Below are 25629 nucleotides of genomic sequence, written 5' to 3' on the forward strand. Positions count from 1 at the left end.
CTCTTGGTTTCAAAATGATACCTTTTATTAGACCAACTGGGAAATGGCATTTTCTCCGCAACGGGGAGAACCTTGTTGGGGAGCTGGACACAGGGTCCAGTGTGTCATTAATCAATGCCAGCCTTGTGTCACCTGCAGCTATAATCCTGGGGGGGAGGACCCTTACCATTCAAGGGGTGGGGTGCCCACCATTTGAGGTACCTGTAACACGTCCCTACATCGAGTGGAGAGGCTGTGGGATGTGCATAGACGCGAGTGTGCTGGAAGGGGCTCCTGTCCCCATCCTGGCGGGACATGATATTATGGAGCTAGAATACCTGCCCAGGGAGGAGGGCCACCTCCTCAAGCTAGAGTCCTACTGTGTTAATGTGGTGACCCGTGAACAGAGCGGAAAGGCTAAGGCGGGAGGAGTGAAAACTTCCCAGGGCCTGGTCACCCAATTGGCTACAGAGGCAGAGGGGGAGGAAGGAGAGACTCTGACTCCCTCTGACTGCAAGCAGCCCCTGGCCATTGAGGAAACCAGCGACCTGGAGGTGGGGTTAAGTGACAGTCCCGGAGAGGAGTCTGGTCAGTTAGTGGCAGAGGAAACAGACTCTTGGGGAGAAGTTGGAGGACGCCCCTGAGGGTGGGGGTGCACTACTTACAGGAGCACCTGAGCAACCTGCTGATTGCTTAGCGGGGAGGAGGAGTTCACGCAGGAGGGTCTAGCAGACCCCAGCTTGGAGGAACTCCGGCAGAGGGCTCAGGAGTCGGAGACAGAGTTCACCCCAGAAAAGAGGGAACAGGTGGTCTGGGACAAGGGACTCCTTTATCGGTCGTGGATACCGAAGAACCTGGCCGAGACCTGGGAGCCCTCTCGCCAGTTCGTAGTACCTCAAAAGTTCAGGCAGCAATTGTTTTCCTCAGTTCCTGATTAAGCTTGTGCCGGTCACATAGGCAGGGAACGGACGCACCAGCGGCTGCAGGCGAACTTCTCTTGGCCCAGGATTGCCCAGAACGTGACGGACTACTGCAAATCCTGTGAGACGTGCCAGCGGACGGGCAAGAGTGGGGGCAAACAAAGAGCTCCCCTACAGCCTCTCCTGATCATCGTACAACCTTCCTACAGAGTGGGTATAGACATTGTGGGCCCGCGGAGACATCGGACCTGCAGAGGGAAGAAATGTATCCTGACTCTGGTGGACTTTAGGACACGGTACCCGGTGGCAGTTGCCTTAACCTCCACCGAGGCACCAGTAGTTGCGAATGCCCTGACTAACATCTTCTTCCAGCTGGGTTTCCCCTCCGAGATCCTGACTGACCGGGGTGGGAACTTCCTGGCCGAGGTGATGAAGTGCTTGTGGGAGTGCTGTGGGGTGAAACACCTTAAGACCACAGCCTACCATCCTCAACCAAATGGGCTGATGGAAAGGTTTAATGGGACCTTGAATGGGATGCTAAAGGCCTAGGTGGCCTCTAATCCCAATGACTGGGATGAGAAACTGCCACATCTGCTCTTTGCCTACCGGGAGGTGCCCCAGGAGTCCACTGGGTTCTCGCCATTCGAGTTGATGTTCGGGAGGCGAGTTCAAGGTCCTCCCGATTTGGTGAGAGAGGAGTGGAAAGGGAAGATCCCTTCCACAAAGACCTGCGGTGGAGCATGTGCTTAACTTTTGTCAGAAACTGACTGACATGATGAAGGTGGCACGAGACTCCCTGGCCCAGGCGCAGGAGAAGCAGAGTGTCTGGTATGAGAAAAAGGCTCGCTTGCGTACCTTCGAGCGAGGCGACAAGGTCATGGTGTTCCTGCCACTAAAAGCGCACAAGCTGCAAGTGGCCTGGGAGGGTCCCCAGCTCATCCTGGACAGGCTGGAGGATGTGAGTTATGTGGGAAGCAAGAGCAGGTCACAAAAGACGCCTAAGGTAGTGCATGTGAACATGCTGAAACCCTACATCGATTGAGGGGAGACGGTGTTCTGGGTTTCCCCAGCTGACAGCTCACCCGAGGACCCGGAGGAGCCGGTTATGCATGGTGACTGGGGTGAAGAGGCAAGGATAGAGGAACTCCACCGGCCGGATCATCTGCTGTCCCAGGACAAAGACAAGCTGCTCACCGTACTCAAGGACTACGAGACAGTGTTCTCCAACAAACCAGGTAAAACGCACCTGGCTGTGCACACGATAGACACAGGTAGTCATCGCCCTATCCAATCCCGACCCTACACAATCAGTGCCAGGGTGATGGAGGAGATAAAGCGGGAACTTGCACAGATGAGGGAGTTAGGGGTGATCCGGCTTCGACGAGTCCCTGGGCCAGCCCGGTGGTACTCATCTGGAAGCAGGATGGCACCATTCGGTTCTGCATGGACTACAGAAAGCTGAATGCCATCACCACCCCTGATGATTCATAGATTCATAGATGTTAGGGTCGGAAGGGACCTCAATAGGTCATCAAGCCCGACCCCCTGCATAAGCAGGAAAGAGTGCTGGGTCTAGATGACCCCAGCTAGATACTCATCCAACCTCCTCTTGAAGACCCCCAGGGTAGGGGAGAGCACCACCTCCCTTGGGAGCCCGTTCCAGACCTTGACCACTCGAACTGTGAAGAAGTTCTTCCTAATGTCCAGTCTAAATCTGGACCTCTTCAGCCTCCGCAAGAGAAGGTTGAGAGGCGACCTTGTGGCTGCCTATAAGTTCATCACGGGGGCACAGAAGGGAAATGGTGAGGTTTTATTCACCAAGGCGCCCCCGGGGGTTACAAGAAATAATGGCCACAAGCTAGCAGAGAGCAGATTTAGACTGGACATTTGGAAGAACTTCTTCACAGTTCGAGTGGCCAGGGTCTGGAACGGGCTCCCAAGGGAGGTGGTGCTCTCCCCTCCCCTGGGGGTCTTCAAGAGGAGGTTAGATGAGTATCTAGCTGGGGTCATCTAGACCCAGCAGTCTTTCCTGCCTATGCAGGGGGTCGGACTCGATGATCTATTGAGGTCCCTTCTGGCCCTAACATCTATGAATCTATGAATCTGATCCCAGCCTGCTGTGTAGGGCTCTGGGTTTGGGAATTTGGCAGCAGGGGCAGGGTGGCACCATTTATTGTCAGTAACGTGTCCTAGGGAGCAGCCACGGCCTCACTCACTGCATTCACCTCTAATGAGATGGTGCGACTCTATGGCTTTCCTGAGACAGACTTTTAAACTGGGACAAGAGCCCCATTTTTTAAAGTCATTTTATGTGCTGAGATAATCCTGGTTTTTCAAGCCAGGAGCGTCTCAGTGGAAGCAGCGCACTTAGCTTTAGCCAAGATCTCTCCATTCCCGACACAAAAGGCCTCTGGTTTCTTTTATTCCACATGTTCCCATCACGAGGTCTGGGGTCAGACGGCCTGCTCGTATTGAAGATGGCCAGGATTTCCCTGCAGCTTTTCAATTTGGATGTGAAGCGACACCCTTGAAAAGACAGATGTCACCTCCCACCCACAAGCAAACGCCTGCCCTAAATTCTCTGTCTGAGTGAAGCAAGGCACGAGACTCCACTGAAAGACACATTTCACACGGGACCTTTTGAAAGCCACTTGGCATTCATCCCAACCATCAGGGAATGGCCTGGAAAGAATGGTGAAAACCTCACTGATCCTGGGAAAAGGGGTAACTGGAAAGGAGTAATATAGGGGAGGGTGTCTCCTGGCCTGAGGGAGAATCTGCAGTGAAGTGGGAAGTTATTCTGCAGCTGGCCTGGGAGAGAAATGCAAGGGGAGGGGAGTGGGGGCGGGAAGGAATTGAAGGGGCTTCAGTCAAGGGCATGCCCTGATTTGACCAGATTTCTTCCCTTCCTGTGACAATCCTTGGTCACAACCTTCCCTACACACTTTGGGCCCTGCCCCGTGATGCCACGCAGCCCCTCTGCTGTTCAGCACATCTCCCACGATGAGCGGAGCACGCTGGCCTGGGGGCAGGCGGCACTGCGGTGGTTGCGCTCCTGGCAAAGCCGGGGCCCCTTGCCCAGACAGCCCGTCTCACTGCAGTGCTGCCTGCTGTCCTCCTGCTGCAGGGTGCATTATCTAAGTCAAAATCTGCCTTCTTTAGATGTCCCCCATTTGCCTTTCCAGCTTTACTCGAGCCAGGGCCGTATGGCAAGAATATGGGTGTCTTAGTATTTTCAGTCTTCCCAAAATTGTCCCTGCTGAAAACCCTTTCCTTCAGCAGTGCAGACACCAGGCAGGGGCAGGGACTGGCTTTTCCTCTCTGCTGCTCACAGGACAGTGCTTCTCCCAGGCTGGCTACAGAGCAGGGGCCTGGGCCTGGGCCAGGCTGGAGCTGGCCACTTCCCTCCCCAATGCCTGCTCCTGCTGCCCCGTCCAGCCAGGCTCTCCCTTCCCATCTCCTTCACCCCAGGCTGGGACATCTCCGCCCTTGCCCATTCCCGGGGATGTCCACTTCCTAGGACCTAGGTCAGCTCCTGCCAGGGCTACTGGGAACAAGATCCTGAGTGCACGAGTGGATCTAGGATTTTGAAGACAGCGATGCAGACACTGTGGCACGTCATCACACGGTACACGACACGCATTTTCCTCCAGCTAAAGCAAAACAAGAAGCTTCTCTAATACGGTAGGGCAGAGGTTCCCCAATTTAGGATTCTCCGGCTCAGGAGCCGGCGCCGGGCTGCCCTGGAGAGCTGGATCCAGCCAGTGCAGAAAGGCCCAGATGCCCTGGGCTGGGCACCGGGGGCTGCAGTGCAGGCGTCTCCCGGCATAGCCCCAGCAGCACCTGCCTGAGCACAACCCTGGACTGTGAACACCAGGGGACTTCACAGGCCCAGGCCCACCGAGGAAACTAGAAGGCCGCACGTGATGTGTTCCTGTTAGGACAGAGGTTCCTAAACTTTTTCTTATTGCGCACCCGCTTCCAGAGTGACCAGCTGCCTACGTACCCTATCAGCATACATTTTATAATTTAACCCCTTCGATGTCAAGGATTATGAGAATACGCTGCTCTGTCCCCACCCTCCTGTGCATACACCCTAGCCCCTTTCCAAGTACCCCTGAGGGGTATGCATGCACCCAGTTGACAACCCCTATGCTAGAATATAGATCAGGTTTAAAAAACACAACAAACCAGGTTAAATTGTCAAAGGTCATTGCATCAAAAGCCCTGCTATCATTAAATTTAAATGTACATCATTTATTCAGATTCATGAAACAAAATCTAGCTTTCTTAAGGATTTTGACAGGGCCTCCAATACTTCACGGTCAGTCATTTCTACACCCAAGTTAAAATAAGATGTCCACACCTGAGCTGAAGTTTTTAGCTAATGCTAAACACAGTCTGCAGGGCTGTGAAACAGAAGAGAGTGGCTATCAGGCAGTGACATTGCAGAAGAAAGGACAGTTGGAAAAGTGGATCTTCAGGACCATTAAAAAGGAGAGAGGGTCATTGACACTTGTGGAGGGGAGGAAGATTAACAAGAATTAGGAAGCTGATTACAGGCCATGAGATAGGTTGAGTCTCTCTGGGCAGATCTACATATTCATCAGTGCATGTTACATACTGGGCATTTAGGTTAGTACTTGTTTCTAAAATACTAACTAAAGGCACAGGAGCTAGCGTTACTGTGCAGTCGCACTGGAGCACGGTTATTTTGTGATGCTTCCTGCGCATGAGCCTAGTAATGCTGCACAGTAGGTTATTAGTACGGTTTTTAACCATCGTGCTACTGTGCAGTTTTAATAGGCCAATGCACAATAAGCACCTTGTATAGATGCACCCTCCAAGTAGAAATGATGCTGCCTCTCCCAGGCAGCTGGTTTGAAAGTTTGGGTGGAACAGGAACCAAAGCAGAGCAAGTGCGCCGCCTTGGATCTGCCCGTGCCCTGTATATCAGTGAGGGCAGCAGCTCTGGGATGCGCAGCCGTGCGGGGACCAGCGATGGGTGTGGAGGGGCCGCGTGTGCAGAGCCCCTGGGCTGCCAGCCCCCAGGTCTCTCCGCATGACTTGGAGTCTCTGGCTCAGGAGCTGGTGCCGGGCTGCCCGGGGCGCTGGTCCCAGCACTGCAGAAAGTGCCCCCAGGGCTGGGCATCGGGGGCTGCAGTGCAGGCGTCTCCCAGCACAGCCCCAGCAGCACCTGCCAGAGCACAACCCTGGGCTGTGAACACCAGGGGATGTCATAAGCCCAGGCCCATGGAGGAAACTATAAGGCCCTATTACTACTGGTGGCAGAGTGACATGTTACTAATTACTTGGGACAAATTATAATGAAACCAGGCACCAGAGTGGGGGTCAAAGGTTCAAAACCAGACTGCCAACACGGTTGTGTCTGGTTGTGTTTTCCTTGCGCTGTCCCTTGAAGGCTAAAGCCTCATGCTCAGCACTGCAGGGCTCAGTTGCTTGTGGCACTTTTGCAGCACTGGGACTCCCTGTTCTCTGCCATGAGGAGCCAGAGGCATTTCTTGTTTCCTCTCCCTCCACAGGACTGGACTGAGTTGAGGCAGAGCAGGTCTCAGATCCTCATACATATACGGATGCAAATGTTAAGATCCACCCTGGATATGATTTCAGAGAGTTATAATAATAAATGACTCTTAGTTCAACACAGCAGGGTCCACAGTGCTGTTGCAGAACCCACAACACATCAAACACAGTTAAGGAAGCAGCCGCAGCAGCCGCTGAAGGAGGCTCAACTCCGGTCTCCTGAGCAGAGGCAAGGCAAAAGCAACCTCATCTCCTTCAGTGGCAGCCAGAGCCCCCTCCCCCACAGAGAGAGGCCAGCACTGGAAGCAGGAAGCAAGCTGGACCCCAGGGCACCCAGCTGGGCATGGGCTGGGAGAGCTGCCAGCATTGGGGTTGGCATTTTGAGTGGCATGGACCTTTTGCCCTGGGCTTTGCCTTCTGGGGTTGCTGGAGCAGCCCGAGTGAGGCTTTGGGGGCAGGGCTGGTGCACAGCCCTGTGCCTGGTCCCCTGCATCTGTTCACACAAGGGAGGGCAGAGCAAGCCCAGTGAGCCCGGCAGGGGTGCAGCTGTGAGAAGAGCCCCAGTGCCATGTGCACAGCTCCACACAGCGCACACCGTGCCTGTTTCTCGTGTTGGCACCAGTGGAAAAAAGTGGCTGTGGCAAAGTGGGCGACTGCACTGGGCATTTCCTCCCCTTTCCCTTGATTTGGGGAGTGCCCGGGCTGCCCTGAGGGACACCCATCCCCAGGTGCATGGGCAGTGGCCTCTGAAGAGCTGGGAATGTGATGGTGGTCTCCTGGGTCTGACCCCAAATAGAAGAAGTCTGTTCCCGTCCCCTCTGCCTTCACATGAACAAGGGACTGTGCCCCTGTCATGGGTGGAGCCAGGATCTGGCCAGGATTTCTTCTCATTGGTACCACTAAGGGGAGCTTGGCAGCCATAAAGAGAAAGGGATCCCAGGGCCAGAGCCTCAGGACAGATTTGGGAGCCTGAACCAAATGCAAAGAGGATTCGGAGACCCAATGTAAAAGGAGACGGCGAGTTCAGAGCTTACCATCAAGTTGGACAAGTTTAGCAGATGCCTTGTTTCTTTATTTGCTTTCTAGGGTCAAGAGCTGTCAGGGGCAAGGTTCCTACTGCTGCTGGTGCATTGCATGAGATGGGAGCTGAGCAAGGGGCCAGGCTGCAGCCAATAAGAAAGACCAGGAAGAGGAGAGCGGTGGGTGCAGATGACTGGCAGGCCTGGACGGCAAATCATTCAAACTGCTGTGCTGAACTGGTCAGGAGGGTGCAGCAATGGCCAGGCTTGCAGAGATGTGCCGTGCACTTGCTGGACCACAGAGGCCACCAGCGAGGCTGAGGCATGGCGAGGCAGGCTGTGGAGATGCTGCTGGAGAGGGAAACGTAGCAGTCTCATAACAATCCTTACCCAGGAGTGCTGACCATCCTAAAGAGGTGCTTTGTATTAGCTCCCGTGCCCATACCTTCTTCCCTCTCCAGGCCCAGGCTGACTTACCCCAGGGTCAAGCTCAGGTTTCCCATGCTAGGGCTCGGCTGTAGTCAGCTTGCTCAGGGGCTCCTGCCGGAGGCTGCTGGAGCAGCCTGAACTGGGGCAGGGGCAGGGGCAGGGGCTGGGTTTTGGCTAGGGACTGAGAACAGGCAAATGTGGAGCTGTCTGTCTGCTCGGGATGAGTAGGACTCCCTGTTAGTGCTGTATTGCAGTGGGTCGCCTCCTCCACGCTGCTAAGAAGCTGGATGGAGCCTGAGGGCCCCACCTGGAGATGGATCCGGGAGGTGTTTTGGCAGCAAGGCAATTTGCAGCAGGACCAGTGACGGGGTTTTGGGACTTCTAGGCCAGTCACTGGAGCCAGGCTGTGCGGGGTCTCCTGCAGGAGCAGCTGAGCGTGGGTTAGGGTCAGGTTTGGGACCAGGGTTAGGAGCAGGAAAGGGATAGAGGTGTCTTCCTGCTTGGAGTTGGTTGGTCTCCCGGAGATGTATTTAGGGCACGGTGGGAGAGGGCAGCCCACATGCACAAGCTGGACCCTAGAGCACCCCAGTGGGGCATGGACTGGGAGAGCTGCCAGCATTGGGGTTGGCATTTTGAGTGGCAGGGGCCTTTTGCTGCAGGGCTATTTTGGCAACTGGGGATGTATCGGCTGGTGTCTCCCATGCCACCTGTGGGTTTCCCAGGACAGGTCCTGTCAGGAGGTGTCTCAGGCGCTGCTTCCTGGGGTTGCTGAAGCAGGCTGAGCAAGGCTTTGGGGGCAGGGTTGGTGCATGGCCCTGTGCCTGGTCCCCGGTGTCTGTGCAAAGAAGGGAGCACAGAGCAAGCCCAGGGAGCCCAGCAGGGGTATAGCTGTGAGAAGGGCCCCGGTGCCGTGCACACTGCTCCATGCAGTGCGCACGGCAAGCCTGTTTCTCGTGTTGGCACCGGTGAAAAACAAAGTAGTTATGGTAAAGTGGGAAACTGGGCATTTCCTCCCCCTGCCCTCAATTTGAGGGAGCACCTGGTCTGTCCTGAGCGACACCCATCCCCAGGCACGTGGACAGTGGCCCTGGGGGACATGGCGGTGCCGCGGGGGGCTGCGGCGCTGGGTGCGGGGTGGGGGGCGATGGAGCTGGTCCCCGGGCGTTGCCGCGGCAGCGTTCGTATCATCGCGGCGCCGCGGGATTCCAGGCAGTTGCCGGCGGAGGCTGGAGCGGTGCTGCCGGGCGCCCGGGGTCTGCACAGACGGGTAAGTCGGCTGCGGAGAGCGCTGCCCCTCTTGTGCCCCCGCCTGAGGCAACGCGGGTGTCGAGAGGAGGCCTCTTGCCCCAGGGGTTGTCAGAGTCAGACGTGAAAGAGCCGCGGGGCCGGCGCCCTCCTGCTCCTGGACGAGGTGTCCCAGGGGGACGCAGCCCGATGGGGTGGGATTTGCACCAGCCCCACCAGCGATGGGACCGGGAAGGGCAGTGGGACCCGATCCTGCAGGTTGTGTTCAGCCAAGAGCGGGCACCAGGTCTGTGCCTTTCCCTCGGGGGTGGTTTGTGCCTGTGTAAAGCCCGGAGGGAGGAAACGGAGCCGAGCCCGGCCGAGCTGCCCCAGCCCAGACACCTGGAGATGGGGTTTCTCCTCCTTTTTAATGAAGGGGAGAATTGAAGAACAAACCCATACCAATTAATTTATTCCTTGCAATCACAGTCGAGGGGGAAGAGTAAGTATTTCCTCCATGTTCATGTGATTTTAATGTCCCGTCTTGTCTCTGTTAGTAATCATCAGGCGCCGTTTGGAGAGCGACAGCAGAACCGGTTTCGTGGAGAATTTCGCTCTGCGATCTCTCAGCCCGGAGTGAGCAGGTCAGGATCGGTCCTTGGGCAACGCTGCCGGAGACGCCGGCAGGGGTCGAGCTGGGAGGGGAGCGAGGGGCTCTTGTGCTTTCAGGCCTGTGGCCCGCGTCCAGAGAAACTGTGAAGCATCAAGACGGAGCCAACAGGACCCTGCCCTTGGCGTGAGGGGCTGAGTAACGCTCCCTGCAGTCATGTGTGTAGGGTGCAGGAGCTGGGCATGTTCTGGATGCCACCCCCTGCTGAGGCCATGATGAGAAATGTTTCTCCTTGAACTCTGCATGTTTTATCTCCAATCCAGAACATCATTTCTCACACCGGTGTCGTACCTCTTCCCAAAGCTACCTGGGACAGGGCTCCCCTCCCCGCCAGGATGGCTGGAGCGCGGTGCACAGCCAGTGTGGACTGGACCCTGGTTACAATCCACTTAGAGCCACCAGTCTTGATGGCGCAGAGCAGGACACTTGGTCTTTCCTGGGCACCAACACGCATGGAGTAAAGCTGCAGGCACAAGCCAGTAGCGCCTGTGATGTGGAACAAGGCCAGCGCAGGGTGGCAGGACTTTCTGTTGGGTGGCAGGAAAGGGCCAGGAAGAGAAGATCAGGGAAGAAGAGGGGTCCTGGCATGGGCAAACAGAGAGGGGACTAGGTGGGGGGGAGGAGAGGTGTAGTTTTGTTTTGGGGGAAGAGGCTGTGCACAAGGATGGCTTCCAACAGGATGGCATAGTCCCTTTCAGGGGTACGCATCCCCCCATCGACGGCAGCGACTGCAGCTTGAGGCGGCGAGGGACATCCATCGGAGGAGAGGCAGGAGACCTTAGTCCAGAGCCGGAGGGAGGAGTGCGGCGTCACCAGGGCCTGTGAGCACCCGCCCAGCAGCGCTCCATCCCCCAGGGCAGGTGAGGGGCCTGCAGCGCCGGGGGGGCTTCCCGTCTCTGCGCAGGAAATGTAGAAACGGGCAGAAAATCCACCCCCTGCAATGTGGGCACTCAGCCCCTGGTGCTCCCTCACACCACTTCCAGCGGGTTGGAGACATCCCCAGGTGCTGAAGCTCCCCACCCCTCCCAGCCCAGCCAGTGCTGCCCAGACTGAGCGTGCAGGGAGCCCCAAGCCGTGGCGCTGCTGGGCTCCTGCAGGTCCCAGGCAAATGGCCCCTGTCCTCCTCTCCTTGGCATTCCCAAATGCATGGGCACTCAGCCCATGGCCAGTCACGTGGGGTGAGAGGGGAGTAGAGGAGCAGGGAGCTGTGTGTCCAAACCAGCTGCAGGTCTTGGACCCTACGACAAGGGCTCTCCCCACCTGCCAACCCTAGTGCCAGGGAGGCTGTGGATATGGCTGTAACCCAGGGTTCACCTGCCTGTGTCTTGGATGAGCAGAGGAGGGGGTGGATACGTGTGAAGGGGATGCTTTGAACCCCAGTGATAATTGCCCCTGTTGGGTGCCAGGATGGACAGGCTGCGGCAGGTGCTCAGGAGGAGGTCGGCCAAGGTGCTCTCCATGGGAGAGGAGAGCAGCAGGGAGCCTGGGCAGGAGGAGCGGGTCCCCACCTGCCGTGAGGACGAGGGGCCCATCGGGGCCAGGAGGTGGCTGTGCCCCATCTGCTGCCGAAGTAAACTGGCAGCTCCCAGCGGCAGGGGAAAGGAGGGAAAGAAATCAGCCACCTCCAAGTCCAGATGGAGGTGGCCATGGGTGCGCCTGGGCAGGCGGGAGCCAGCGCCATCACAGCTCCCGGCACCCGAAGAGCCGTGCAGCTCCCCTCCTGGGTCATGGGGCAGCCTGGAGCCCGGCCCTGCAGCCGCGCAGCAGGAGGCAGCCCCGTGCCAAGCCGGGGACGAGGGCCCAGCTGCCCTGGGGCAGGAGCTGAGCCAGGCCCACAGCAGCCCCTGCCTGAGCCGCAGCTCCTCCTGGGATGACTGGCACACGTCCCAGGAGTCCGGGAGCACCAGCCCCAGCACCAGCTCCTCCTCCTCCTCCTCCTCGGACTCTGAAAAGTCCCAAGAGGCCCAAAGCACCAGCACGAGCACGAGCAGCAGCTCCTCCTCGGAGGACAGCGATAGCTCGGAGGAGTCCAACACCACCAGTTCGACCAGCAGCTCCTCCTCGGAGGACTCCAGTAGCTCCCTGGAGTCTGGGACCAGCCCGGCCCCCGGTGCCACCTGCACAGGTGAGGGGAGCCGCTGGGGCCAGAGGTCTCAGCACCTTTCACTAAGCGAGGCCACTCGGACCCTCCATGGGGCCGGGCAGGGGGATCCTGGCCAAGGTGAGGGGGCTGAGCCGCACACCTCCCTGGCACGTCCTGGGGCAGACAGGGGACCCTAGTGCTGGTGGTGGGAGCACGACACCATCTCTTCCCCCGACACCCACTTCCCTTCCCCTCAGGGGCACACGAGTGACCTCTCCCCTTTCCTCCGTGTGCAGTGATTCCCAGCCCAGCCGGCGAGGAGCTGGAGGAAGAGGAGGAGGAAGAGGAGGAGGAGGAGGAAGATGGAAGGTCCCCGGAAGAAGCTGCCCTCCTCCTTGTGAAGAAACACCTGCAGGACCCCGGGGAGGTATGAAACTGCCCCAGCGGAGCCGGCACCCAGTCAGTCTTCCATTCCCCCATGCGGCCCATGGCAGGAGGTCACCCCTGGGACCCAGAGCCCGCAAGGGAGCCCCGGGGCGCTGCTCGAGGTGGGTGTTTGTGAAGCCCCAGCTGGGTCCCTCCCTCCACGGACACTGCCCTGCTCTTTACAACACCTGCCCCGAGGAGATGCATCTCAGCTCCGTGGGGGCAGAGGAGGCCTGAGTCCCACAGGGGGCTTGCGGAGGAGCAGGAGGCTCCTGGCTAAGAGCCTGCTTTAGCCCTGGTCTCGCTCCTGGTAGATGCTGGACGGGAAGGACAGGCAGCGCTTCCTGCTGGCCATCATCAGCCTGACCATCGCCGCGGACCAGAGCAGAGAGGTGGCTGTGGAGCTGGAGGACCTGAAAGCGGCCGTGATGGAGAGGATCGTGGTGAGTAGCACGGGATGGTGTGGGGAGAGGGAAGGAGAGGAAATGTTGTCTCGTGAGACCAGGAAGGAGGGGAGAGGTGGAGCGGGATAAGAGAGAGAATGGCAGGCGCGCCTTTTCCTGGGCATGACATGGGGGTACTAGATGAGGGAGATAGTGGTCGATTCCTGACCTGGATGTTGAGCGTTGGGCAATCCTGCATCTGGAGGGCAGGGGAGGGTGGGATCAGGAGAGGTTTGAGTGCCATGCTTGCAAGGCCGTGGGAGGCAGAGGGCCAGCCCAGCTGGGTGGGTGGGAGGGGGCTGGTTGGGATCCTGCTGCCTGCGCCTGCAGCACTGGGTGGTCTCCCGTGGGGGACGTGGCTGATCCTTACCTCCCCGTCCCCTTTTGGGCTCACAGGACCTGATGGAGACCATCTCAGTGGAGGGCGACCGAAAACACATCCTGGCGTACAGCATAGACGCCATCCGCTGCCTCAGGTACAGGGACCTCTGCCTGACTCTCCTGACTTTGCTGTGGGCCAGGGGGATCCCCACTGCTCAGGCCCAGCTTTCCAGGCTGTTTCCTGCCCACCCCAGTGCCACCGCCGCCCCACATAGCTCAATCTGACGCAGGCTCCTCTCTCCTCACAGCGACCCGAAGCTCAGCCTGGAGCCAGCGCTGGAGTCGCGCCTCCTGCGGGCCGCCGTGGAGAAGAGCTTCCTGGCCATAGGGCGTGAAACCCATCGAAACCAGGTAGGTGCCCCTGCCACTGCCAGGTCCCACAAGCCACCCCCTGGCAGGAGTGGCCCCAGGCTCCGTGGCACTGACCCTCGGGTCTGCCTCCCCTTTCAGGTCGTGCAGCGACTGTACGAGGAGTACCTGGAGGGCCTGCTGTGCTGCGTCTTGTCCAGCGCCCCCAGCCTGGGCAAGCTCTACTCCATCTGGGAGGTGAGCACCGTGCAGAGGGGCTGGGCTCGGGCCGGGACAGCTCCTGCCCTGTGCACTGCAGCAAGCCTCTCTCAAAGCATAAGGAAGATGGTCAAGCCCGAGCTTGAAACCTGGGTCCTGAGGAGGAGGGCCCCAAGGCTGCTGGGTTCAGCAGGGCATGTGCCCTCATCTTAACATCTTCCTCCCACAGCACTTTACATCGTGGACTGAGGCGCCGGATGCCCAGCACCGTGCACTGGGCATGAAGATCATGACCGGCGCCATTGCCTTTGCTGTGCAGCTCCTCCCACAATTTGAGGTCAGTGAGCCCCTTCCTTCCCCAGTGTCCTGGTCCCCTGCCTTTGCCAGGGCCCTCCTGGGAGAGTGGGGTCAAAGCTGGACAAGGAGCTTCACTCCAGGGCTTTGCTTCTGCCTCAGTGGTGCCCCTGACTCTTTACGGGTCTCTTTTCCATGGCCTGCTCTGGGCATGGTCAGCCCTGGACATGGGGCCTACTAGCCCTGGAGCATGAGGCACGGGGAGTGATCCTGGGGCCCCGAGCAAGTCCCTGGGCTGCAGGTTCCCATGGGAAGAGAGGGCTGTCATGCTCTGGCACTGTGGTCTCTGCCTTCCTGCCCTCCTGCTGGGTAATGCGGAGAGGTGGAGAGAGAGAACTGTGCCTGGGGATGTATTGGGGAAGGAAGGTGGGACATGCATGAACTGCCTGATCCTCTCCCCCTGCTTAGGGCTCCCCTGACATACTGGAGGTGGGGGACATGGCAGCCCGCCTGGGTCTGTCCATCAACGACCCGGAGGAGACCATCAGCTGCAAGGCCAGGGCGTGCATGTATTTGCTCGCTCAAATCCTCCTTCATCAGAGGGGTAAGGAGACCCAGCTGGAGTACAAGGCTCCGATGCCAGCAGTTTCCCTCCAAAAGCCTGGTCCCAGGTGCTGGGCCAGACGCTTTGTCTCCATCTGTCCATTCCCAACCTGGGAACAACTCAGGGTGTCGGCGTTAATGATTTGGGCCTCTTCACCTCAGCGCCGAGCTGTGGTACTGCAGCCTGTGCTAATGCACCCATCCTGGGTGTCTCATGCGGGAACCAGGGAGCCCATCCCCAGGCCCCCAGCCCAGACTGGTCCCAGGACACGTGGTGTCCATTGACTCCTGCAGAACAATGACCTTCCTGCTGGGGCCCTGCCCTTCATGGTGCCAGAAGGGCAGCCAGAGCCCCACTGGGTGGACATTGAGCACCAAAGCTAGGATGGCAGCTCAGAGCCATGTGTCTCCATTTGTCCTAGGCCAAGACATGCGAGGGGCAGAGGAGCTGCGGTGCAAGCGCCAGAACGATCAGAGCCAGGTCCAGAAGTACAGGGACCTGGCGAGAGTGGGAGAGGTGAGGATGGTGTGTGTGATGAAGGGGTTCGGAGAAAGGCTTGGTGCTTGTCTCCAGCTGGCAGGGGTCTTCCTGCGGTGGGTTACAGCCTTGCAAGTGTCCAGGGCAATGTGGTGCCAGCGCCAGAGATGGAGCCTGTGTGTGGGTTGTAGCCAGCCTTGTGTTCTCCTGTTTCAGGGGCTGAGAAAGATCTTGCTGGAGGAGCAAAGGAGAGCTTTCCTGCAGAGGGCCCTTCATGCAGTTCGCAATGGACCGATGCACATCAGCCAAGCTGGGCTGGTTTTCCTGTATGCAATCTTGGGGGAAGCCGGCTGCTTGATGGGGCACAAGGTCAGCAGCCACGTTGGGGAGTGCGGGGAGGGAGGAGAGTGAGCTCACGGCCCCTCGGCTCTGTTCCATGTAAAGTTGCTGTCGTCCCATCACGACCTGTTGTGTGGGGACAACGTGGAGCAGAGAGAGGTCACTACACACTGGAGTCTGAGCTCTAGCTCACGGTGGGGTCCATTTGTACTTCACAGACTAACTCAATTAGTGACCTGCCCCTGTCTGTAAGGTGCAAATCTCCCTTGCCTTCTGAGCAAACTGGCCTTGAGGAGAACGGGAGGCCTGCCAAGTGCCTTGGAGAAAGGAATGAATTAATCTGCCTAGGCAGGATGGCACCAGCCTGTCCTTTGCACATGTCATGCCCCTGAGGGTCAAGGTCTCTTGCCAGGCCCAAAGATACACAGCGTGTTCCCTCAGGACAAGCTTCCCATTCCCAGTCTGCAGTCAGGAGTCTTTAGGAGGTGCACAGGTCCCCGCATGGCTCCATTTCTTCTCCTGCCCACGATCCTGTGCTTGCTCTAGGGAGAACGGAGGATTCAGGCACTTGGCGCTGCTGATCTGCCCCATTGCCCAGAGCCCAGAGCTGCCACCCTCTGTCTTTACCGCGATTCTCAGAAAAATGTTGCTCAAGGAACCTGCCCCCCATTTCCCTGAGCTGTTGCCAAGACCCCTTGGTTTCAGTCCAATCCCTGCCCCATGACCCCTCCCCACATCCCCTGTCCTTTCTGGGTGTAGGACAGGCTATGACCAGCTCTTGTACCTCTGCAGGAGAAAGAAATCCCCATCAGGGTCCTGAATAAGGTCTTCATTATCACCTACCTGAAGGAGCTGCCTAAAGATCTGCAAGGGCACAGCCTGCTGGTCACCTCCTCCAGCGCCATCGCCTCTCTCCAGCCGCCCACACTTGCTCCTGCAGGTACTGTCCTGTCCCCTCTGCCGCTGGGGATCAGGGAGCAGTGGGAAGGGAGGGGGAGGCTCTTGGCACTAACACAAACCTGCTCCCTGCCGCGTGTGGGCAATTCTCCCCTCTGCCCTACAGAGTCCTGTCCTAGGATCCGTCCTCCGCAGGTCTTTCCTTTCTTTCCTCTCAATGGCAGGAGCCTTTCCTCGTGCCCTGCTGCCCCCGGGTAAACCTGCCCTCTGCCCCGGGTGGCATGGGTGGGCCTGCAGGGTGTTGCCATCTTTCATGAAGGAGTCCCGGGACCTGTCCCAAGTGGCTGAGCCACCCCAGGACAGGGGGGACCCTCTGCCTCCTGTTAAAGGCTGCTGTCACTCCCACAGTCGGAGACCTGCTTTCCCTTGCTTGTAGCTCTCTCAACCATGGTCTTTTTGGGGCTGGGGTTGTCCATTCAGAGCATCTACCTCATCTTGAACGTGGCTGGGCAGTGATGCCTAAAGATGTTCAGCTTCTTCCAGGCAGGAGGCTAAGCACCATCTATTTTTTTTCCCCTCATTCAAATGTTCAGGCCTTTGTGTCCTGGGAAAGCTCCCAGTCCCCACTTCCTCACATCGCAGCCTTGTATCATGGTCCCAATGCATGGATTTAATCTTCTGCTGCTTTTTCTTACACTGCGTAGCAACACCTGCAGACCACCTCAACCCTGACAGCACCTCCATGAGAGAAGATGACCTCCCCAACATCACCGGGAGCCCGATGGCTACAGAGAAAAGCTGCAACAGCGCTGAAGCCACCACACACGTCACCGACTGACAAGTCATCATCCAGTCTGAGCCGTCCGCCACAGCCAAGTCAGCCTCTGCAAGAGGGGCAGCCTGAGAAACCCTCGTGGTGAAGAACTTGAATATCTTCCAGACCAGCTCTGCAAAGGGCTGGGGAAAGACCAGGCACCATGAGTTTGTAGTGCCCAGGTTGCCAAGTGGAGGATGCTCTTGTTGTGTGGATGGCATTTTGTGACCCCTGCCTCAGGGCTTTGGCCGGTCGCCATTTGGGGCCAGGAAGGAATTTTTTCCCCCTTCATTTATGGAACCAACTTCGGGGGGTTTTTCGCCTTCCTCTGAGGCATCGGGACATAATCAGACCATCCCGGCGTCTGTTGTGTTAGTAGCCTGTCCTTGAATCCATCGAGAGCCATTCAGGGAGTGAAGAGAGCAAAGGCATAAACCATGAGCACTGTTGAACATAGATTTAGTGTAATGTGTCATGTTGAACATAGATGCTATAGAAACTAAGAGGAGATGTAGGATAATAAAGTTAAGCTTTAGTTTTCTTTTCTTATAAGTGTTGGTGTTCATCTCAAATTCCTGTGTGAAATACAAGCTCATGACATGCAAGGTAAGAAAGAAGACAAGATGATCCATTGCTGTAGAGAACAGGGTCTACAACACACAGGAGAAACCTGGCATGTTTAGCTCAGAAAGTCAAGGTCGAGCTGCCTGAGAAACTGCTAATACTGTTCAATGGGAAACCACCTTTATTCCTCAACAAGTCAACGTTGGGTGGTCAGGGAGGTGTTTCAAGAAAGTGGCAACGGGAAAAGTTCTCTCTGCTCCAGGTTGCCGAGGTGCTTTGGGTAGATGTGATATCTCTTAGGAGATATAGTTGGAAAAAATGTTCTTTGTAAGCTTTTGGGCACAAACACCCACTGCCACAACCAATAATTGTTCTCTAGGTTGGAGTTTGTCAAGACCAGAGGGAGAAATAGAAGAGAGATGGGGATGGGGAGTATGTTTCAGGAGCAATGGCTTTGTGGTGCTGAAGGCACTCAATGGGAAGGGAAGGACCCAGCTGTGAATCCCAGCTGGAACGCAGATTTCTCCAGAGTCTTTTCATTGGAATAAGCAGGGCCCTTCGCTACGCAGTATATTTTTCTGGTGAAAGTACAATGTGTACAAATGGGCCCTTGTAACAGGCTTCTCTGAATAGCAGGGGACAACCCCCTCCCTGCCCCACTCCCCCTGCGCGATCCCTGGAGCCCATTCCAGGCTAATATTTGTACCAAGTCACTGGAGTCAAGATCTCTCAGTCATGGGGGCTGTGGGGTTTCTGGGGGTTTGAGCTGTGTTTGTTTGGTGTGGGTTGGGAAGACCCAGCTCTGTATCCATGCTGCAGCACAGGGAGCTTCCCAGTCTTTTCCACTGGAATAAACAAGGCCCTTGGGAATAAACCCACTTAGCCCCCCCCCCGGCACTCAGGGCTAGATCTGGCTTGCAGGGATCCGCGCAGTCTGGATCCAGACCCCCGCCTGCAGTTGTGGGAGCAGTGGCACCCGTGGTCGGAGCAGATCGGCGTCAGCTCAGGGAGCCTCAGGGATTCACGCAGCCGTCAGTCACCCCCCAGCGCTGCAGCACACGTCCATGGCGGCTCCGCACCCTGCAATTCAGTGGCGGTTCCTCATCTTGTCCCACCCCAAATCCCTGGCCCCTCCAGGAGCCCTGCAGACCACAGGACATGGCTCTGGGGACTGGATCCAGCTCACCGGCCATATTTTTGACACCCTGCTAGGAGCTGTTCTCACCAAGCTTTGAGTCACTGCTTTGGTTCTTATTGACGCCTCTCTCCTCTTCCCCCTTGTCCCACATGCGACCCCCAGACCTGGTTATGGCTCCCAGTACTACTCACACTGACACTGTACAAAAGACAGCATCCCTGCCTAACTCTGTTGCTTTTCCCTCGTTCAGCGTCCCTGGGACATTTCCTCCCAGCGTTGCACTGGGAGCTCCTGGCTGGTTGTTTGCCCCCCTGACCTCAAGCACGTGTTCACAGTCACTGCTCTCGTGTGACATGTGAGGAGCAGGGGTTCAATGCCCACCCAGCCCCCTTCAAGACCCAGGACACCCAAAAGAAGGGAACGGAAAAGCTTGCAGTTGGTATCCAGGCCCGTGCAAAATCTCTGCTATGCTGCTATGTTTTCCCAGCACATTTGCACTGGTCCAGACAGATGGTGAATGAGCACAGGGAACAGTCCTCTGTGTCTGAGGCAGCTCAGCAAATGCATGGCACGCCGCGCACCAGCCTCCCGCACCGACCGGAGCCTGCAAACACTTTCTCATCTCCTCAGGCGCAGCAGCCTTGCCCTGGGCTCCCCGGCACGGGGGGTGTGATCAGTGTTGGTGGGGGAGGAGGAGGACGTCGTCACTGAGGTGCTGCAATGTCCTGACACGGGAATTATATCCCTGGGTGCACATTCACCCCAGCCCCATGGAGGGGCTCTGCCTGCCCCAGGGATGTGCTAGTGCCCAGCCTGACACCTCGGGGCCACAAGTGATATCCAACCAGCCCAGCTCAGCTGGGACTGATAGCGGCTCTCAGCCCGGCTAACAGAGGCTGGACTCGCTGGACATGACATGTGTGTCTTGGGGTCTCAATCCCGTGTCTCCCAGCACAGGGGCACTCCCTGGCGCTGCACTGAATGGCCGTGTGTCCCAGTGTGGCACCGGCATCTCAACCTCTCATAACAGGCTGTGCTGAGGGGATGTGGAAGGGGAGACTGGAGCCTGAGACTCTTTTCCTCCGAGGAGCAAACAAGAAGGGCCCTGACAAAAGCTTGGCACGTGATGCACATGGGGCTGCGGCTACGTGGCCCAGCCCTGCCCTAAGGAGGGCCCTGCCTGGATGCCAACAGCCCACGGCAAGCAGCTTGTCAGGGCAAGGGGTTGTGGGGTGGGGGAGATCCCCCAGGGAAACTCCAACTAGCAGCTGCAGAAGTGCTTGCCCTGCTGCTCCACGTGCCATGGGGCCAGCTGCGCTGCTGGGCTTGGCCTCACCCTGTGCTGCGTGGCACTGGCTGCACTGGTTCCTCAATTGAGTCCCTGCAAAGAGGATTTCTACGGAGGAGCTGAGCCCCAGGGGTTGGGTGTAGCAAACATAGCCAACATCTGGCTGAAACTGGGCATCCAACATCATTTTGCAACACTGTACGAGATCTGCAGTATGAGACTTATGGGGTGGTCAAACACTGGACCCAGCTACCTAGAGCAATCAAAAATTGATTGCTTATTCCCAGTTCCCTATTTCTTACTCCCAGTGCCCAGTTCCTTTTTCAAAGCTCATCTACACCTAATAAAAGCTTGTTATTAATGAATTAAACATCTGAAACAGAGAGAATGTCATTAGCTATGCACATTTACTAATTAATATTGATAAAAATATTCTGCATCAAGTACAGAGCCCTAAATGATGGGTAGGTTTAAATGGGATTATGGGGCAAAATCCATTTTGGGACACCTCAGACTTCCTGTTGACTCCACTGAGGGACTGCCCTTGACATCTGTGACCAGAGACTTGCCTGGCTCAAAGCGTGGTTTGGCCGTCCCAGGCTACCAATTGACAGCAGGCTAGCCACTGTGCTAAGTAGATGGACCTGAAAAAGGACCTGGATTTGGGGCTGGGATTATAGCTAGATATCCTGTTTTGGGCAACCTCATGGCACATCTCTGTGCCACTGGGGAACTCTTCTGGACATCTCTGACCAGAGACTTGCCCGGGCCAAATGTGGTTCGGCCATGGCAGGCTGCCAATTTACAGCCCCCTGCATTGAAATGGGATTATTTGGGTGCACAAATTTCTCCATGTGGGTAAACTGAGAAAAGCCACTGCCCCAGGGCGCTGGGAGCTCCTTCTGCAGGGATGCACGACATGAGTGCTGCTAGATTTGCAAACACCTACGTGAGTCCAGATAAACCCAGAGATTTTCACTAGGAGTCCACAGTGTGCAAAACATTTGACTGTTTGGAGTCTTCCCGAGTTCTTTGCAACTCAAGAATTGCTCCGTTGCTTTGTTCGAGTCCAACAGTGACTGAAAGCTGAGAGCTGGCGTATCATGCCATTAATTGAATGTGTGGCCAGGCATCCCTGACTCTTGGAGCCCTGTCAGGTAATCTGGGCTCTCAGCGTTGGGGGAACACCGTGCTGCAGATCACCATGGTGTGGATCAGCACTAGATCACCTGACAGGGCTCTCAGCTGTGGGAGATGGCTACTGGACACACCGGGCTTCCTCTGCATCAGCACTTTGGCATGATGGGATCTGATGCTCGATCCCACAATTATACCTTCTACTATGCATGTGGCATGGCTAGACGCACAGTTGTGTGACTTGTGCAACTGATGTCCTTGTACCTTTACTGAACATCTGGCAGGGGTCTTTTGGTCAGTTGGCAGCAGCAGTGGACTCCACATCCTGGGTTAGGAACAGAGGCTCCTTGTACAAAACCCAATGAGGGGTAGGAGATATTGAATACAATCTCCAACAGGCAGCACTGACCAGAGAGCTGTTGAGGGACAGCGAAGCATTGAGTCTGCCCTCCTGAGCACTCTCATCAGCTCCCAGGTCATTGTGCTGGCCATTGTGGAGTCCACTCCATGTCTCTCAGTATAGAGAGAGCCCCTCACTCTGGTTGGCTTTTACAGGCTAGAGCCCATTGCTGCAGGTTGGTGTCTATGTGCTTTGGAAGGAAGGGAGCAGAGGTCAGTCTTGTGAGTAAAAGAGGGCCAGACGTGGTGGCCAGACATGGTTCCAGCCCTTTGCCCCTTTTGTCCAATAGTTTCCTGGTCTTGCAGCACCTACCCTGGGTGTGGGAGACCATGGTTACATTCCCTTGTCTGCCTGTTCATTGAAATAAACCAAACTAAATATTTTGAAGTCCTGTTTTTCTCCCCAAATAAAATAAACTCAGGAAACAAAAAACTTTTTTTTCCCCATTGCATTCCTCTTCATTTAGTAAGTTTGTTTTAGTTGAATGATGGTATAATAAAACCCAGGAGAGGACTAGCAAGTTGCAAGCTGCTTTTGCCTTTGACTATTAACTTTTTTTTCAATGAAATGCTATAGGGATTCAAAGCCAGTTTTGAAATAATTTTTCAGTGAAATCATAAGCTTCACAGTTTATGCAAAGATCAGTGAAACAGAGAAGAGAATGAATCTCTTTAAACCTGGGTTCTTTGCCGAGGAAAAACAAGAGAAGTATCGTAATGGCAGAGATTGACATACGGTGACTTAAACGACGATAAACCAGCTTCCCATGTGCTTTTAATCTGATCAAACTAAAAGTTAAAAATGTTACTTTATGTTCATATTCTTTTCAAACAGAATGTAGAAATGTAGTTGGTTATGTCTTGCTATTCAATTTTAATTTACTGGTGTGTCTAGTAGCATCCTGCTTAATTTCTCATTTTTAATTATTATAATTTTTTCTTGAACTGCGGAATGTGATTGGCATCCAGGCAAAGCTTTTCGCAAGTAAAGAAAGCTTTAGCAATGTGTGAGGACCATTTTCTCCTTAGCCTGAAGGATTAATTTATGAAGATCTATTGTCTGGTACATCTGGATCATGAATTTTGGTAGCTGAAGGAACGATCCTGCTCTCTTAGGTGGAAAAGGAGAATGAAGGTAAGTGGCATTTCCTATGAGCTTTGTTGGCATGAAAATACCAGATTGAGGGGTGTAGACATTGAACAGTAAGGTTAAAGAAGAAACAAATTGTTGGCATTAGTGAAGATGAGGGACAGAATACAAGCCTATCTCCAAGTATTGGTATTTAGTATAGGTTTTCTTTGTGACCCTCTTGCTCCATAACTGTCCCCTCGTCCACATCCATAATTGTCCTCCTTCCTCTCCTGCAGCTGGTACTGGCTACAGTTGGAGGCAGGAAATCAGATAAGGTAGATCAGTAGCTTGGTACAATTTGGGAATCCCTGTGCTCCTGCAAATAAGTAGTGAGGAGCTGGAACGGGCGGATGACTGGTCTAATCCAGAAAGAAAGGGCAAGGGGAGATGGATAGTGCTGGAGTGAATAAGCACTGGAGTGAGTTTCAGTACTGAATCCAATGGAGTGTATGTCCTTCATTAGCGGGTCTTCCATTGAGCGGCCAGCTAGTCTGATTTATGTTGCTGTTCCTTGTGACCACTGCGGTGCCTCTCTGCTCTACTCAGCATCCTGTTAACAGTTTCGTGTACTTAGGTGTGTTTCTGCCCAACTGCAATCCTACATCGTGGGTCAGAGTCAGTGAGAAGTGATGAGTACATTGATTCACATCACTGTGCCAAGGGAGCCATTACCTAGCTGTTTCTGAGACAGGTTTGCAGCTGCTTTGGGTCAGTGGAGAAATGTAGGGACCCCTGAGGAGAACAGGGAAGTGGCTCCACTTTGGTTTGCTGTTGACCATCCCAGCAATGGAGTTAAGACTGTCAAAGTGGAGCTGTCTTTAGGGAATGATCTGCTTAAAAGCATGGAAAGACTGCAAGACTATAGCAGGTCCGAAATACTCCAGTAGCAGTTGGCGCATCTGCATGTTCCCGGGACTGCGCATTTGGTACTGCACAGTTCTGGCAGTGCACGGTTACTTTTAGATGCTATGTTGCTGTAGCAATGAGCTACGGTGGTGTAGCTGACCACTATGCGATGCAGCATTGGCATCACGGTTTGTGCCTGCCAATGCTGCATTGCCATAACTCGTCACAACAATGATGTAGTGTCTCATGTAGTCACTCCCAGGTAGTCTGGGTTTTTTTTCCTTCAGCAGTAAATAGCATGATTTTTGGAGGAATTCACGAACAAATTAATGAATCATTTAAATGAAGCAATAGCCACAGTTTTTTCAAGGCATATATGCTTTCTCAAATAGCTCTAGGAAGACCTGGCGTGCTGTTGTGGCTACAGTAGTCCAGGATATGTGAAAAGCAAAGTCTTTTTTGGTAATCTCTTTTACTGGACCAACTACTGTATAGTTGAAAGAGCTGTTAGACAAGCCTTTGGGCACAAAATCAAGTTTCTCTGACATTTCTTCCAGATATGCCGTTGGTCCAATAAAAGAGATCACCGGACAAGCCCTTGAATCTAGGAAGAAGAACTTTTTCAGGATGATGCGGGACAAGGTTGTATTCATTCTTTTGTAGTTATTCAATGTATGTGTACATTTTTCTGAAAAGACATCTCTAAATGACCTGATAGACTTTTGTGTCTGACATTCTGCCTTTCTATCAGATTGTGTGCCCATTTGCCCAGGCACCATCATCATGGTATCTGAGTGCCTCATGAGGCTTCAGCCAAGGTCCAGATGTGAAAAAAAATCCAAGAATAGTAGAAAACATTAATGCAGCATCTGTCCCCACCAGCTAAATTTGCCTCAGGGAAATGACTGAGAGGAGTGGCACTGGAATGGGACATTGGAGACTAGGATGCTGCTTGCAGCTGTACTAGTGACTTTGTGTGTTTCTTTCCTCTCTCATCCTTTGACTGCTGTCAGTTGAGAGAGTGAGCTCTTTGGAATAGGAGCTGCCTATCTATGTCCAGCATCTGCTGTGGCAAGGGTTTGAACTTTGTTGGCAAAGGAAAAATTGCCTTAACTATGGCATGTCTGGCACTTCATCCACCTGATACCTCAGTACCTCAGAACTGAAATGGGCTGCTGGGAAGCTGGGACCCATTGCTAAGTGGGAGTTAGTTACTTAGAGAGAGGCTGTAGTCTCCTTGGGCTTATTCCTGCTTTGCTTTGCATGGCTAAATGGCATGTATGCAGCTGTGTAACTGCAGCTTTGGGAACTTGTGCAGAGTTTGCAATTCTGTTTCCTACAGAAATGGGGGATGGAATTGCCCTCCATGTGTACTGTCCTGAAGGAAGTTCCTTCCTTTTTTAACCCCCAAACCTAGTTATTAGGCTATTAACCCAAGAAGCAGGAGACCCCAGTTTAAACTTCCTACCCAGTGCCTCTCAGCATTGTCTAGAGTATTTTCCATCTACCCTTGAGCTGATAAATAGCACTGGGAAAATTTCTTCACCGGCTGCTTTCTTCCCATCCAGGAAAGCAGCCACCTCACTGACCACTGCATTTTTTAGCTAGCTGGCTTTCTTCTGGTTTCCTAGGTCTCTTGGCTGCTTCGTGGGCCAGCAGGATTGGAGAGGCTGGACACGTGTCTGCATTGTACTATCTGGTAGCTTGGTGGCTAGAGCCGCATCAGGCTATGGGCTAGTACCAGTGGGAAATGCAGATTCCAATCCCCAGCTTAAGGGCAGGCTGAGCACCAAAGACTCCTGATCACTGAGTGAGTGCTTCAGCTGTGCAGTTAAACCATGAAAGAGCCCTTTGTGAGTAGTCAGTATGCTTAATGGACATTTGCATAATTGCAAGCCCAGAGGTGAATTTCAAACTGTGCATAAGTGCCCAAATCCGTAGTCATGCAGCTGTCTGCTATCAGGGGTGCAAACAACAACAGAATCTAGCCTTTTTCTACTGTATCCTTCTGAGTAATTGCTTTTCTTATTGCTCCCTTTTGTTCCTAGGTCGGACGTGATGAGGAATCTCTCTGA

The 25629-nt window shown here is 55.0% G+C and overlaps 1 protein-coding gene across 1 annotated transcript; it reads left to right on the forward strand.

The window, feature by feature from the left end:
- Positions 1 to 2028: 2028 nt before the first annotated feature.
- LOC132244172 (uncharacterized) lies at positions 2029 to 17602 on the forward strand. The gene is made up of 15 exons (XM_059715215.1): positions 2029 to 2134; positions 7530 to 7878; positions 9673 to 10645; positions 11192 to 11910; positions 12165 to 12295; positions 12609 to 12737; positions 13134 to 13213; positions 13367 to 13469; positions 13569 to 13664; positions 13855 to 13962; positions 14388 to 14523; positions 14945 to 15039; positions 15217 to 15369; positions 16132 to 16279; positions 16941 to 17602. The coding sequence occupies exons 4-15, from the start codon at positions 11193 to 11195 to the stop codon at positions 17072 to 17074; spliced, it is 2031 nt and encodes a 676-aa protein (XP_059571198.1). The 5' UTR covers positions 2029 to 2134; positions 7530 to 7878; positions 9673 to 10645; position 11192; the 3' UTR covers positions 17075 to 17602.
- The last annotated feature ends 8027 nt before the right edge of the window (positions 17603 to 25629 follow it).

Source organism: Alligator mississippiensis, chromosome 11, assembly GCF_030867095.1.
Source record: "Alligator mississippiensis isolate rAllMis1 chromosome 11, rAllMis1, whole genome shotgun sequence".
NCBI lineage: Eukaryota > Metazoa > Chordata > Crocodylia > Alligatoridae > Alligator > Alligator mississippiensis.